General features: G+C 39.2%; 1 protein-coding gene and 1 long non-coding RNA gene across 2 annotated transcripts in view; both read right to left on the bottom strand.

Annotated features, from left to right (window-relative positions):
* Positions 1-4,244: 4,244 nt before the first annotated feature.
* On the bottom strand, positions 4,245-5,161 carry LOC104951742 (highly divergent homeobox-like). Its single transcript, XM_010778474.1, has 3 exons — positions 4,941-5,161; positions 4,678-4,757; positions 4,245-4,367 (listed from the first exon to the last, which is right to left on the bottom strand). Exons 1-3 carry the CDS (start codon positions 5,152-5,154, stop codon positions 4,245-4,247), a joined length of 417 nt encoding a protein of 138 aa, XP_010776776.1. The 5' UTR covers positions 5,155-5,161.
* A 3,306-nt stretch (positions 5,162-8,467) lies between these two features.
* The window catches only part of LOC104951701 (uncharacterized), a 29,663-nt gene continuing 21,583 nt past the window's right edge, over positions 8,468-16,547 (bottom strand). Inside the window, exons 4-5 of the long non-coding RNA XR_799044.1 lie at positions 10,837-10,951; positions 8,468-8,594 (exon numbers count right to left, since the gene is read on the bottom strand). This is a non-coding gene — a long non-coding RNA (uncharacterized lncRNA). The remainder of the gene's footprint in view (positions 8,595-10,836; positions 10,952-16,547) is intronic.

The following is a 16,547-nucleotide window of genomic DNA, read 5'->3' as shown; positions in this document are numbered from 1 at the left end:
TTACCGTTTTCCTCGCTCGCCAATAGTCATTACACCCTGAATATATAATGTGAAACTGGCATCGTTACAAAAACACTGGTGACTACCGGAAGTCTCTGGTGTGACATTTGGATCCCACTCATCCTGGCCCCACAACACAGCTTGTCAGAAACCTAAACACATTGTTTGTTTGTAATGCTTGAACAAAAAAAACAATGCAGCTTTTTTTTTCTAGCGTGGACAGTCCCAAGAGGAAATACTAAAACAGCTTCACTGTATTCAGCAATCTGGAAAAAATCCCTACGAAATTGGCATGTGTTAGGAGAGGATAGGAAGTGTGGAGGCAGAAGAGAGGCGAACACAATATGTCCTCCTGTGCGCTCTCCGTGCAGAATTGCCAGGAGAAATTACATTCAGCCTGGGATTTATCTCCATTCGGTCTCCTCCAGTTTGTTTTGTTTTTTGTCAACTATTATTGGTAATAGAAAATATCCGTACACCTAGTATGGACTTTAGCCTTTACACATGATCACCAGCTGAATGGCAGTCATTATTTTATGTGAGAGAGTGACAATGTTCAGCCTCATAGCAGTGCTGCCTCGGGGGTTGAATGACTGATCAAATTAAATCTCAGTACCTCTTTGTCAACGTGTTAACCTTTGCTGCCAAACACGCAAACAGCATCAATAGATTTCTTCTGCGCTAATCAGGTTTTCGTGGTCATTTAGATGGATCTTATTTAGTCATTAAAATAAAGATTACACCAAATGTAGTAATCAGTACATACAATTAACCTGCAACAGTTATCTTTGATATTTCTTCTTCTTCTCATTATCTTCATTGTGTAATTACATTTGTGCCATTTGACCGAAAATGTTATTAAGGAAAGTATTTTAAAAAAATATATATTTATCATTTTTTTGTTTATAAAAAAAGGGCAGCAAAATGTGAGAAATCCAAAAAAGTGGATGAGAAATGTAAACACAACACTGCAAAAATCATGCATTTGAGAGTAGAGAGAGAAAATGAATGAGCAACACACAGATTATAGAGTGTGTGATAGATGGGACTGACAAACACACAGTTGTATGTTCCCCACCTGAATAATAAAGGTCAATCATTTTGGTTGAAGCAAAGGTACTCAAAAAAATGATATTTGAAGCCTTCCATTCTGAATTCCACTCTCAAATCAAAAACAATATCCGCCCCACACTCCAGATCAATGGCACACTGCAGCACACACTGTACCAAAATTGGAGGAGTGAGTGAGAGAGACGTAAACACTCAGATTCACCTACAAGCTGCTTGTGAAATACTTCCCTCTACTTCCTCCTCAATTCTTATAAAAGAATCTACTCTTCTTAAGGTGTCACATTTCTACCGTCTGTTGAATCTGAGATTTCTCTCACACACAGTAGTGGACAATATGACACAAATTACCAGTGCTTGAATTGGAATAAAAAAGGTGCCAGTACTCTAAATCAGCAACTGTTTCAAGTCAATTTATTTATACAGCCCAAAAACAAGTATTTGGCTCAAAGTCATATAGTAGCCTATATCCTATAATGCTGGTGGGTTTGTCTCTTTACTGTATATTTTAGAAAGGCTCACTGTACTTAAACAAAATACCGGCCCAATTCAAGCACTGCTAATTACTCATTAAATGTCTCAGTACGAGAGTCTGTATTTATGGCAGAGACTGCTGTATTCTTCACTAATTTTTATTTTAAATAAATACAAATGATAATACTAATATGGGTAATATCTAAAATGCATTGGTTATTTCTCCTGCAGTTTCACAACGCTACATTAGAGACTCTTATAGTGAATAATAAACATGTTGAATGTGGTTGAATGGTCAAAAAGATAACATCCAACGTATTTTCCTAAAAACTTTTCCCTAATGTTATGAGGTCTAGGAAATATGTTAGGGTCTCAGCCATAGTCTATACCTCTCATATAGCCTTTCCTTGTGTGTGTGTGTGTGTGTGTGTGTGTGTGTGTGTGTGTGTGTGTGTGTGTGTGTGTGTGTGTGTGTGTGTGTGTGTGTGTGTGTGTGTGTGTGTGTGTTCCCTGCCCTCTTCTCCTGTGGTCTCCCTTTGTCTTCCATAGACCGCATGTTGTCGTCCTCTGTGTTGGGTGTGGCTCTCCTACTCAGGAGGTCCAGAAGCTAGCGCATCTGCATTTCATAATGAAATAAACTGCAACACAATATCGACCTTGGCTTTCCTCACAGTTAAAGATTGTTCTGTCTACCACAGTTGGAGCCACACTCTTAGGAAGTATTTTTGCAGAACTCCTGTATTTGTGCTCCTGCGCAGGCAAACATGACATCAAAGTGGGCTTGAGCCCCTGCCCTTTTTCTTCCTCCAGAGAAAGTGCCCTTTCCCCCCCCCTTTTTTTAAATTTCAATAAATAAATTAATATATATCTACTGCTGTTTGCACACAGTTTCACTTTCCAAAAATATATTGATTGAATACAAAATAAAAACATCAGGTCGGGAGACTAGACTGTGAAGTTCCGATGCTCTCTACCCTCCTTCCCTCCCTCCACGTCTCGCGCACAGCGGTGCGGACAGTCATCGGCAGTTCCTTCAGACAGACAGGTAGCAGCACCTCCCACCTTAAAGTCCCATGTTAGGCCAGCTTTTCTTGGCTTGTTTGAAGCTGAGTGGTGATGAACAAATGACTAAGCTGCCAGTGCCTCGAGTTTACAGCCTATTAGCCAAAAGACACAAAAAAATATAGCCTAGTTAACTAAGGTAGGCTACTAGCTAATGGATAAGTTAGCTCAAGGTTTAGCTAAGGCAATTTATCATGGGCATACAGGCTAATGTAGCCTACTGTACTTAAGGGGAGACACTACAGGTGAATACAGTAAAATGTGTATCTAATAACGTCATCACAATCGCCACATTGATATGCAAATTAGGCGTTAACTAGTACACTAGTAATAAAGTAGTCTACTATCTTATCTCTTATCTTATCTTAATTAAAATGCGCTAATTTGCATGCAGTTACCAAGGCATTGCAGGTGAAAAGCATAAAACAAAAAACAAACAAAAAAACATATCACCTCACAACTTCCCCACATAGTTACCCAGCTAGCGGGGAACGTTCTCACAACTTTGGCTAACGTTACCTATTGGTTATAACAAGGTTTTAAAGAAACGTTTTAATCTGATGTTCTAAGAACCTTTTTAGGATGTTTATTTGTTCAAATAATGTTCCTATAAGGTTTAAGGTTAACTAAGACATAACGTTTTAACTGCAACATTCAGAGGATGTTTTGAAGATGTTATTGAGGCCTGAGATGACAGAACGTTTTTTTATAAAATGTTCCTTTCATGTGATATGTTAACAAAGGTGGAACGTTTGCCTCCAACATTNCTAATTAGCCAAAAGACAAAAACAAATATAGGCTATTAACTAAGGCTATACTAGCTAATGGATAAGTTAGCTCAAGGTTTAGCTAAGGCAATTTAGCCATACTGTACTTAAGGGGAGACTGTGACGCTAAATGTGAATACAGTAGAATGTGTTAATAATGTCATCACAGTAGCTACATTGATATGCAAATTAAGCGTTAAATAGTACACTAGTAATAAACTACTATCTTATCTCTTATCTTAATTAAAATGCGCTAATTTGCATGTAGTTACCAAGGCATTTCAGTTTAAAAGGATAAAACAAAAAAACAAACAAAAAAACATATCACCTCACAACTTCCCCAGATAGTTACTTACGTCAAGTCAGTATTGTCCCCTGAAATGTTACGTTTAAATGCAGATTAGCTTTAAATAGGCTATAGATCAATTCACACATGGTAGTAAAGCAAACACCATTTATATGTGTTTTTTGGAACTTTTCTTTCCATGAGAGTGAAAGAAAACATGGAAGCAAAATAGACCAAAATAACAAAATGTACAAGTACATGAGAAAACGATATTTTTGCCTGAAATGTCCTTAAGTAGTAACTTCATAATTTTGATTGTTGGCTGCTCATTTAATAACTATTAATTGTACTAGTTTGTTCTCTGCTCTTGTGCATTGTGAATACTAAAGAAGACCATTGTCTCTGTGTCAGCTGATTATTTTGTAGAATTCTGTTGAGTATTAAACAATTGCGTGAGTGTATTTAAATAAATTGGTCAGTAAGTCAGAGATGTGCAACTATATTTTTTTGGAAATGATTATGGGAAGTGCCCTTTTTCCCACTTGAGCTCCCGCCCCCCAAAATGTCTGTGCACGTCCCTGAATCTGTCATATTCTTGTGTGTGTCTTCACCTTGAATTCCAACAGGCCCTGCATTTGCTCCAGGTCTGAAGCCACTAAATCACCGCCATCTTCATCGTCATATTCGTCCTCATCCATTACCTCGATCTTCTGTTAGAAAAAGCAACAAAGATTAAATCAAATAATCGTGACATATTGTATTTTTCTGTAATAAACTGAATTATGCCACCATTTGTTTTCTCAAAGTAACAAACCATACTCTTGAGAAAAAACAAAAAACAAAACGTATCCTTGTTTGCAATTGCTGCTCTGTTTAGTCTGCAATAGTGCTGTCTAGATAAAGCTCATACTAACCATGAAACAAGTGACGTGATGCCAAGTTGATGTAGTTTTATTGCATTAAACTAAAAACGTATATTATTAACTAGGCTGTACTGTAACATCAAATACAAATAATTACCACATTATTGGCCAGTGGAGCAGCAGCAGACAGATCTATACCATCATCTCCTTCTCTGTGATGAGAGTCGATGGTTCCATCTAGAAGCCAGGAGATTACATGAATACTGAGTCACACCGTTTTTACAGACGCAGGTGGATGTGTGTGTGTGTGTGTGTGTGTGTGTGTGTGTGTGTGTGTGTGTGTGTGTGTGTGTGTGTGTGTGTGTGTGTGTGTGTGTGTGTGTGTGTGTGTGTGTGTGCAGATTGCATCAGCAGCCTGACCTTCAGACAGGCACACTGATCCCTCGTCATTCAAGTCATCTCCGAGTTCAGGCGTTCTGAGGCCCACCTCGTCGGGGCTCACGGGAGACTCGTTCCCGGTGGAGAATACAGCAGGTCCCCCTTTAGGTGGAGGGATCTCTATACCCATCAGACGGTACTTCCTCCGTCTGTTACTGATCCATGTCTGCCGATTGGAAAACACAAAAGATAACATGGTAAGTTAGATGGACGTTGAACAAAAATACGCACAATAGCTTTTCAAAATAAAGTGTCTAATAATAATAATAATAATAACTTTTATTTATATAGCGCTTTTCAATAACCCAAAGTCGCTTACAAAAAAAAAAATTAAAAGTACAGAAAGGGGGTGAACAGGCAGAAGACAACATATTGGACAAGAAAATTGAACATGAACATTACATGAACAGGCAAAGGACAACACAGGGGGGGAGCAAGCATANTGTAGAAACTATTGCAGAAGACCGGTTAGTCTTAGTCTCATTGCCGCACCACAACAACGTCCTTCAGGGCTGCTCTTAGTAGAAAGACACATCATGTAGAGATATATGGTAGCTATTGTTGTAAATGCAAGGACTATCCTTTAGTTATGCTACTTTTATTCTGTGGTGCCAAACTACTAACATCCACACACCCGACAGAAAGTAAAACTGTGTGTCTGTGTACATATATTTTGTAATTGTATGTACATCGGAGTACAAGACGATCACTACGTGACAAAAGTTTTCAAAACAGTTTCTAGTCTTCGGTATTTCCAGACAAGTGGCTACTGAAATCAATCTTACTAACTGCTGTCTGTGCAATTTACTCCGCGCAAGTTGGCGGACTTTATTTAGCTTACTTTAACATCATTTTTCATGGTGGGGCTAAGCCATTTCTTGGTATGGCTGTAGCCTACCCATACCCTGGCACTGTCACTGGTGGGATGTATGGGCGGGCCATTCTGCGCATGCGTTAAATGCGCAATATTAAAAAATATTTTAACGCAATTAATTCAACAAATGAATTACCGCCGTTAACGCGATAATTTTGACAGCATTAATTTATAATAATAATAATTTATAAAGCCTGCTGCTTAGTTTATAGTTTCATTTTTCAGACCTGGAAGTTGCTACTTTTTCAATTATAGTAATAAACTCCACCTTGCCATTGGCTAAAAGTCAGGACATTTTCCACTTGCATTGAAATCTACTTTTTATATAAAATGGCAGCCGCATGCACACCTTCAAATACAATGAATCTCTAGAAGAGATGAGGAAGAATGAGGAATTCTGGACACTTTGTTCACAGGATCTATTAATACTGTGCTTCAAGTATGTAATTGCAAACAAACAGAACTTTGAGTTTCCAAATGTCTTTATTGAGCTGATTGAAGGAATAGATTTGTTGAGACAGGATTGGTCATTTATCTTCGATGAACAGATGTGTGCATTAGGCAGCCATACACCATTAGACACAGAGTTGCCCGGTAAAACTGTTCTATTATTCACTGCTGTACAAACCTAATGCAATGCAAAAAGCAAGATGGACTACTTTAAAATGTAATTTAACAATATATCAAATCTCATTTCAGGTAAGTGAAGGGTAAGAAACAGTTTGGACTGTTTGTGGGAGTAAAAAAATGCAATTACAAGATCCTCCCAGGAAGAATAATGAAAACTGAAATGAGTTATGTAAATTCTGTTTGTGAGATGATGACGACAGGGTGAGACCATGACTGTGCGTTAACATCCATAAACATATCATGCATCGTACACAGGCTGAGCCATATGCTGCCGGCAGTGCCGGCACTTTCATTTCATGTTGTAGTTTAAACCCATCACTTCCTGCCTGTCACCTCCTTGATAGCGCTACTAATGTTGCTTAATGAAATTTGTTGACAACGGAACAGCGCTCTGTCCTGTTCCCAACATATTTAATTAGCTCTCTCTGGGTGGGGAGAGAGAGAGAGAGAGAGAGAGAGAGAGAGAGAGAGAGAGAGAGAGAGAGAGAGAGCACAGGGAATGGATGACCTCCCCCAGTCACTGTCAGCACACTGAGAGGCCCCATGAATCTTTATGTTTGTCTCTCTCCTGGGGTTAATGTGGTTTTGATGAAACAGTGTTTTAACACCTGACTCGATACAGTAAAAATAGAGAGGAGAGGAAAGGTGAGGAAAGGAGAGGAGAAAAAGGCGAGGAGAGGAATGATGATTCAAGAGGAGGGAAGTAATGGACTTAACTGAAGCCTCTCTGGAGATAAGGGCACTGTCTTCTTAATAGTATATTGAGTGTGTGCGGTTACGATGAGGGAGGTATGTAATGTAATAATAAAACATGAATAAGCTGCAGAGCAGCAGCGCACTGGTGAGCAGAGTTTAAGTTGGGCCAAAGGGAGCCATCACTCCACCAGCTAACTGAACCCCTCCAACTAAATTACCGCAGCGACCAGAGGGACCTCCCAGCCCTCCCTTTCCGTTTGTTCTTCCTCTTGTTTCTCCTTCAATACTCCTCCTCCTCTGCACAGCTCCAGGCAGGTAGGTCATTAGGAAGATCCTGCCTCATACACAAGAGGTTCAAATCCCCAATGAGGTTATTTCATGGTTTTGGGTCAGAGGCTTAACCCTGCATTTTAAACAGAATCAAGATGGCCCCCAAAAGTCTGGAAGTCCACCGATCAGATGCAGATCTAAAAAAGCTGGATGATATTTGAACGGAAAACCGATAAATAAAACATGAGCGTTGTTGAACTCCTTCTCTAAAAGGTGTGCTTTTATTGATTATTCCTCCTCAGACACTACTGGACACTACCGGCGTCCTGGAAGCTCATAGCTCACTCTAATTTGCCAACATCCTGTCACAAAGATTTAGATTCAGCTCAAGAGATGTCCATTTGTTTGAGGTTCCTGTACTTCACGTCTTGAAGCCAAAATAACATGAATCCCTCAGTCTGCTAAACTAAGGACAAACCAGCCACCTTATCTCCCTCTTCACCTCCTCAGTTTGAACTTCCTCTGCTCATTTCCAATGTGCCATTCTTTTCTCCTCCACAATGACAATTGGATTTGTGGCTGTGAATAATTTCATGTAGCTCAAGAGTGAGCATACGAGCAGAGGTTGGCAGCTGGAAGTGAGTTCGTCCTGAGGAGATTTCAGTGCTGCTGAAAGATCACTGATAGCTGACCCTGATCTTAGTCATTTGCGTAACAGACAGAGAAAAGTACCACTCAACACAGTGAAGGAGGACAGGAGCCAATACATTGACGGTAAAGTGGAATAGCATGAAAAAGAAAGCAGGAGAAAGACAAGAAAGCACGATGAAAATGTGACAATAGACAATTAAAGATATATTTATAACTTCTGTATGTCTTGAAGAAACCCAGTTATTTCTTTTATTATAAAAAACAAACTGTGTTATTGGTAAATACAATTCTAGAGAAACCGAGGAAAGGAAATGATACACTTACAGTGAGAGAAGCAGAGTGTGAAACTTAAAGAGAGATAATTGGAAGAGGGATGTCTCACCCTGGAGGAGTAGGTGTGTCCATCAGATCCACACACAGGACTTGACTGGAGCCCTGAGCAGAGCCTACATTTACCATGAGCTGCGGCTTCAGGCCTGTGCTTGTGTCCTGCACTGCCTTTCCTGGGTTTCACACTGAGAATGAAAGAGAGAAGTGGGGACAATACACATACATTTAGTTATCTATCAATCCAAAGTTTGACATGACTCAGTTAATCATAGACAAAACAAACCATTACATCTACAGTGATTGAGCCAAATCCCTTCTAGTGGATGTGTTGGATTTGGACATTAGCATAACATTTATGATGGAACATTGAGATGCAGTATCACCTTTCAAAGCAGGATCATTATTTAAACTAGCAGAATCCCCTTTTCTACCAAGTATTTCTGGTTGTCAGGGTAAGCAGAAGCAGAGCGAGTCCTGATTGGTCTATTGAGGCTTTTTCAATAAAGAGAGTAATTGCAGTTGATCCAAATCTCGCAGCAATTTTCCATGTACAGTAAGTGCTCTCACTAAACACCCTGCTGCCTCCTGATCCATCCAGCACTGCAGGAACATTGACTCTTTGTGTAACTAATTGGACAACAGCAAATTACAGTATGTGAACATCAACTGTAGAAGTGACCAGATGGATATTACAAAGTCATGCAACCTTTTTCCACATACACGCTCTAAAATTGTAATCTAAAAACTCCTGTACACTGTGTTGGCCTCATTTTCATAAAAAGTATTAAGTAAGAGATCATTGTTCAGTCCCTTTGAAGATTCTACGCTCTCTAAAACTACAACATTTACATCCCAGGAACTTCCTCACCAACCGAGACATAATCTTAGCCACGGCAGACTAGACATGCACATTGCACTGATAATTAAACCGTGGTGGAAGATAAGATGGAGGTAGAATGAAACCTGTAGTATGCTGTTTGATAATGTTCCACTCATTTCCCCATCAAATCCCAATGCTTCTCCTCCTCTCCTTTCAAGTACTCTTTGCATAATTGCAGTGAAATTCAAGAATGAGTTCATTATTAGTGTGAATTTCAGGGCGGGATTGGTTTTGCCAGGGAAATTAGCACATGCATTTAAATTATTACCAGAGTGAGACATACCTTATATAGACATAAAAGCCTCAAACAGAAACAAGAAAGTGATATCTCTCTCTCCCTGAAAGGCCAAAGTACAACCCCCTGCTGAGAGTGTCCATGTTGCTCTAATCTGGAAAGCTCTGATTTGACGGTACTACATCCCCCTCACAGCGGGACAGAGTGGGCTCCATAATATTTTGAATTATAGCTCGATACTAATGAAGACGTCCAAGCCCACAGCCAAACATAATCACCCAGTAAGGGAAATAAAGTAGTCCAAGCAGAGCTATATCAATTTCAATAAGAAGAAGTTATGCTTTGGACTTTTGTTATAACAGTTTATACACATTTGCTCGTTGGATTAAAGTTCACTCCGCAGTAATACCAAACGCTGCTTAGTGTACCTGTATATCTCAACATCTCTTTGCAAATATTTTGAAAGCAACAAAGTTAAATGTTCCACTGAGAGGATACTTGATCTGAGTTATGCTAATTATCTAAACTAATCTAACACACAGATAAAAATAATACCATGCTCCAAAGCTCCAGTGAGTGATGTTGTTGGGGAAATACTGATGTCATGTGAATAATTAGAAATATTAAGCAGAAAATAGGACAAATAATTAAGGCAATGCAAAGAAAAGCATTCAAAACAAGCATCTTCGGAGGTAATGACTTGAGGAAATCAATTAAACACAAGAAAGAATACAAAAAAAACATTAAACGTCTTTTGGGGAAAATGCTTCTCGAGCTGTAAAATTGAAAAACTTTAAAATTGACAACATGACAAGGTTGAAAACACAAACAAATTGGTTGCTGAAAGAGTCCAGAGAGCAGATGGAAAGTTTGATTAAAATTAATTGGTGTTGAGAGCGTCTGTATGACTATCACTGAAGCAGACTCTTTGACACTGCTAACACAAAAAGCACAACATGCTACTTAATTGCATGATTCTGATGGGTGTCATTTGTCTAATTATTAATTAAATATAAGTTTAACTCTGCATAATCATTTTACAGACATGTAGCTTGATAGTAATTCAATATTTAATGATAGAGAAAGTCACAAACTCAACTGTTTTCTTTATAAGATAGCACATATTTTGAATGAACCCTCATTTTATGTTTTGGGCTCTCTTTAACCACTCCAAAGTATAATTTTAAAGCTTTAAAATTGTTAAACACTCTTAATAATTCATTACTTAATTTTCATTCAGTGCTGCATTACCTTCTGAGCCAAAGCAGACGAAACCAGGTAAACCCATAATAGTCACACTTGTGGTCCTTACCTGTGAGTTGGGTGCTTGTGATTGGTGCAGATGGCTGTCTGGTAGTCGTGGCTGACACACACCTTGTGGCGGGGGCAGCGCACCTTCAGACAGGGGTCCTTGGTGGCATCTGGACCTACGGGGAGAGATCAGGGACAAACTTAATCTCTGAGCTGCTCAATACGTTTGGTGGAAACATGCACAGCATATGAGTCAGCACAATGTAGTTCTGCAAATGAGAGTTGATGCAGCAAAACATCAAGCTGTTTGTTTTCCAGGTGGCAGATTATTACGGTCCACTAACTGAAGCAAGAAGACAGTAAACGTTGAGTTTTCCGCGGTGTGAGCTGCTTAATGAGGACTATTTTCTCTGAGCGGTGACCCCATCTTCTTCCAAATCAATCTCTGCAGTGACATTATTACTGTGGCAGCCAGGCACAGCTGTCCAGAATGAGAAAAGAACAAAGCAGCAGATCATTTCCCACTTGGCTAACAGCACAAATCCACTTCCCTTTGACAGACAGAAAAAAAAAAGCAGGAGGTGTAGGAGGTGGAGAAGACACATTGACAGAAAAATAAACGTACGCTTTATCCTCAGCAAAAAAAGAAAAAACACAACAATGTGTGTTTAATGAAACGAGTAAGCATTGTATGTGGAGGAAGGTGCTGAGGACGGATGTGAGAAAGGAGACAAACGTGGAGGAAGAAGCTGTTTGTGTTGGTCATTCAGGGACGGATTAGTGAAGGACGGGAGGGAGGGCTCGTGGGAGGTGTGTCTCAAGATAAGTTACGAGTCAATTATGAGCCATCAGTATTCATTAAATGTTAAACATGGGCCTAGAAACCATTCTGAGCTAAGTATTGTGGAGTTCCAAATCGTATTCTACAGAAAACATTCAGAATAATTATGTAAAATAAACTTTCCATGCAATATCGTGATGCATTTCCCGATTTCAATACCAGTCATAATAACCCAATTAGATATTTTGTTTACAAATCCTTCAACTTAATGTATACATACATGGAGCTGATGTATTTGGTACGTGGTTCATATACTGTAGGCTGAGATAAGAGTCCAGGTGGGAAAAGAAGATGCAGAAATAGTCAGAAATATAAATGCTGACGTCAACTTTTGGGTATAGGAGGGGGAAAAGGGAGGGAAACTAGTGGGTGGGTCTAGGTATAGACCCAGCTTGGTCAGCCAGTGGTGGGGCTCCCAGTGTCACCTGTGGGGCTCTTGGTTGCTGTGTGTTGAGAAATACTGGAAGGAGCAGAGGATTGGGATGAAAAGGATGTGGGGATTTGGTGAAGCCTGTGGAAACAGGGATGAAAAGAATGATAAGCTGTGCCTGCTCCACAGAGAGAGCCGACACAGGGGGAAATACGACCTGGCTCTGAAGGGGCGGAGGTTCTGTGATTTCATATATGACCATTGAGGTGTGGAAGAGGGATGAAGCATGTGTTTGTTGTTGCTAGAGTAAAGTGTTAAGACAGGCGTTGGTGAGAGGCAACAATCCCAATCCTAGAGTTCCGATTGTGGATATCAGGAGGGCTTTGCTTTGAGGAAGGCTCGTCCTCTGCACTCTGTTAGATTGCTGGGACCTGTAAGGGGGTCAGTGGGTAAGGAGAGGGATGAAGACAGATCTTGGGACTCTATCTAAGACAATGCAGCTTCTCTGCAATAGTAGACCGAAGAAGTGTGATCATATTGGAGTTGCACAGATTTAGTTTGGGATCCATGGTGAGTCCATTTGAAAGACACATTAATCAAACTTTTTATATTGATGCAATTAAGCGCGAAACATGGTCTGTGATTATGATAGGACAGCAGAAAGCCTACACATCTTCCGGCGCAGACTGAAAACTCGTCTCTTTGGACTCCACTTCGAGCGATAGAATTACTAACAAAGAACTGCTAACAAAGCACTTATATACTAATAAAGGACTGGCTTATCTAAAGCAGTTGAGTAGCACTTGAAATGTTTGGCTCTATGAAACCTGATGTACTTATATGATTCTGTTTTCTTCAAGTTTGTATCTTCTTGGTCGAATGCACTTATTGTAAGTCGCTTTGGATAAAAGCATGAGCTAAATGCAATGTAATGATAAAGTAAGAGAAAGTGACGAGGAAGAGTTAAAGAGGTCTAAGAAGGCTTGACAGATGATTGGAGGCGAGGTTCAATTTTCAACTTCATTATTCAAATGAAGTGAGAGAAGGGCCAACATCAGGCACTTAGACTGGAGGTTGTGTTGCCCCAGTACATCACAAAGTATTTACCAGATGTGTATTAAAGAGCCCTCTCAATGAACAACATCAGCCAAATGAAAAAAAAAAGAAGAAATTATGATTAAAGACAAAATGGATTTGTAATGAGACCAAATGTCTCATTCACCATGGTGAAAAAACTAAAAACTAAATTCAGTAAGTTAATTAACACAGTGCAGAGTACAGATCAAAGCCCTGCCTTGTACAAGTCTACGAACACCATTAAACGGGACTGGCCTTGTCTCCATTAAGGGCCTAATGGGTTGTGTTTGAGCCACAGCTGGTGTCTGCTGCGAACATCAACTCGTTTCTGACCTGATCCCACACACTGCGCTGCAGACGACATGCTGGGTTTTCAGCGTTAAATCAGCCAAAGAGTCAAACACTATGTCGGTTTTTTTGTTTCCCCTCACAGTTACTCTGTAATATCAACAACCATCTATAAGAATGAAGAGTGTAATGATGAACACCTACACATACCAGATCTTAACATACATATCTGGAGGTGTCTCAGGATATGGTCGAGCTTTCTTTATCTTTGGGAATGAACACACACGATAAAGATGGTAAAGTGACGTGTACATAGTCGAATGAGAAGAGATACAGTGCACACATCCGTCATAAATGAGCAACACACACGTTTCCTTACAATCTGTGAAACACATACACAGATACAAAAAACGCATCACAAGCCTGCATGCTACTCTCATATCCCCCAAGAATGCAGAACCATGATATTTAACCTTCCTCTTGATAGCTGTCGGTTCTGTGTTTCTATTGCCTGCTTATTTGGGAATTTCTTCACCTCCATCTATCAGCGCTGCAGGAAACCCATCTTACTTCACTTTGCTGGAAAATGACTTTATCTCCACACGGAAATGAGAGATGAAGAAAGAGAGGAGAAATCGGGGAAAAGGAGGCTCGTATCCGGTTAACAGGATTGGAGGACAATTTAGGATTAGTGAGTGACCTTAACTCAGAGACAAATTGGAAATCGGACACAAATTAAAGAGCAACTCTATAATGGCACACAAGTACCCAGAGCATCACATGTAGATGATAATAGACAGAAATGTATTGTAAACCGTAAAGCCCGCGTCACACTGTCCCGAAATTGACACCCGATGGACACACGAATATGGAATTGTGAATTTCGCACGAAGATGGCCCCGAACCACACACAAAGGCAACATTTACTTTACATTTAAGACATACAACTGAAACGAAAGTAACAAAAACAACTATGTTAAAGTACTATGATACTGTACTGATATTTTCAGACTTCGTTCTTTGCTTTCTCCGTCTTTATACGTAGAAGATATTAAGTTTTCTCCGTAATATTGTTTCCATAGCAACAACAACTTCCTGTCAACCCGCCTTCAAAATAATATATTATATCCTTTTCAGTTTCACAGAACACAAATTGGGTTATTTACATATATGTTTACATGATTATGTTGTGCAATAAAACAACCAGATGGACACACGATAAAGGAAATATTCAAATGTGGCTCTGATCGTAGCAACATCGGGCCATTCGTGAGGGTATCTTGTTATCACCGATGCCATCGGGCATTCGCCCCGATCAGAGTGAGGGCGAATGCCCGATGGCACCNNTTGCTAATGAGGGAACAAAGCCAACACAGTTTCAATGTGAGTTTTTATTATTGATTTTATTTAAGAGTTCAGGACAGATGCAGACAACAAACATCCAGACAAACACTTGAGTTCAATAATAGAATTTGTATTAAATTCAAATATGTATATTTTTTACGTATTTCAAAATATAGTAAGGACAATAAAAATACATTTTGTGTCACATAATAAATTGTGATCAAAATGAAGTATTCATCACTCCTCCACCTCAGCGCCCGGCGGGACCTGGTACAACTGGAAGTAGCCGCTGTTACCCAGATCTAACCTAAGATCTCTGACAAAGAGTTTGACGACTGCAATGTTGAAATCTGATGTTATTTTTGCTATAATGAGAGACATTGAACTATCGTTAACCATTTGATCCCAATTATTTGTAAAAATTTTAATGATTTCATCATTGACCTCTCGGGGAAATGTGTGTGAGTTAATGCATTCCCTTCCATTCTCCAAATGCTGACTTTTTTTCCGCCTTTCCTTTCCCTTTTCCTGAAGTTTACAGACAATAGATTTAATATTTTTCTTGAGTGTTTCTTGACTGCTAACCTTTCCGATGAGACAGAATATATTTTTATTATCTGGTTTGAATTTGTCGTCCAGTGTAAAAAGGTTTTCCTTGCACAAGTCAACATATGGATGAAAAGCACATCTGGTTCTTGAGACTTTAGAATACAGGAGACCTTTGAAGGTACCTGGTCCACTTAGTCCCCAAGGCTTTTTGAAGAACACTATAGTCCTAATGCCAAATTTACTGTGCCATTGATGGGCTTTCTCTAAAAGATATAACATACAGGGCCCTTCATGTTTATCTTTATCTTTCTCATCTATCTTATGTTCTCTCATCAAACATGGACTATTAAAGGTGAATATATAAATCTTTTTAACTTCAGTTCCACATCTCTGCAAAAATTCATCTATCTTTGTGCATAAGACTCTCTCTGTGTGTGTTTTGACATTTCTTCGTTCTATCACATCCAACAACTGAATTTCACCACTTTTCATTTCTATAGCACCACATGAAAATTGATTATCCTGTTCCATAAGAGGGGGATTTAAGAAAGATGGCATGGGCGCATATATACTGAATCCAGGTTCTATTTCTGAAATAAGTTTCATTACATGTTTAAAACATGACTCGATATGTAATATGTAAATATGTAATATGGCAATATGTAGTATGTAAATATGTAGTAGTTCATTGAAATTATCCATGGTGATTGGTATACGTTTTGCAGGCAACACATATTGTGTATTTGCTGTTGTTGATGTAATTGAATTAGAAAGAATAGCACAGGGACGATCTTCCTGATGCTGGTCTTCTTCCCTACAAAATAAATATAAAGGTTTGACTTTATTCACAGGACAAAATCATATGCTTAAGATTGTTATTTAACTTTTAGCACAAGAATGCTCCATGTACTGAATTCATAAAGTGTATTGTCAAAAGCTAACAGATGGTCAATGGCTGATTTAACTTTGCTAGGTGTGCTAAAGGGCGATGTGCTGATTGAAGATCTCTTCCTGTTGTGAATAGAAACAAACCATAATAATGCTACTTTCAGATGACTGGATGAGTAGGAACTAACAATTGAACAAAAAGAAAACTGAGATTATTGTTTTTGGAGCAAAGGAGGAACGAATAAAAGTCATTGGAGCTTCAGTCGGCAGACTTCAAAACAACAAATAAAGCTAGAAGTCTAGGTGTAGTGATGGACTCTGACCTGAATTTTAACGTCACATTAGAACAATTATTAAGTCTGCATACGATCACCTGAAGAATATATGTCGGATTAAAAGACTAATGTCAAAGTTT

The sequence above is a fragment of the Notothenia coriiceps genome, unplaced genomic scaffold, assembly GCF_000735185.1.
Source record: "Notothenia coriiceps isolate Sejong01 unplaced genomic scaffold, NC01 NC01_scaffold00019001, whole genome shotgun sequence".
In the NCBI taxonomy this organism is placed as follows: domain Eukaryota; kingdom Metazoa; phylum Chordata; class Actinopteri; order Perciformes; family Nototheniidae; genus Notothenia; species Notothenia coriiceps.
This window is presented reverse-complemented; position numbering and strand designations above follow the sequence as displayed.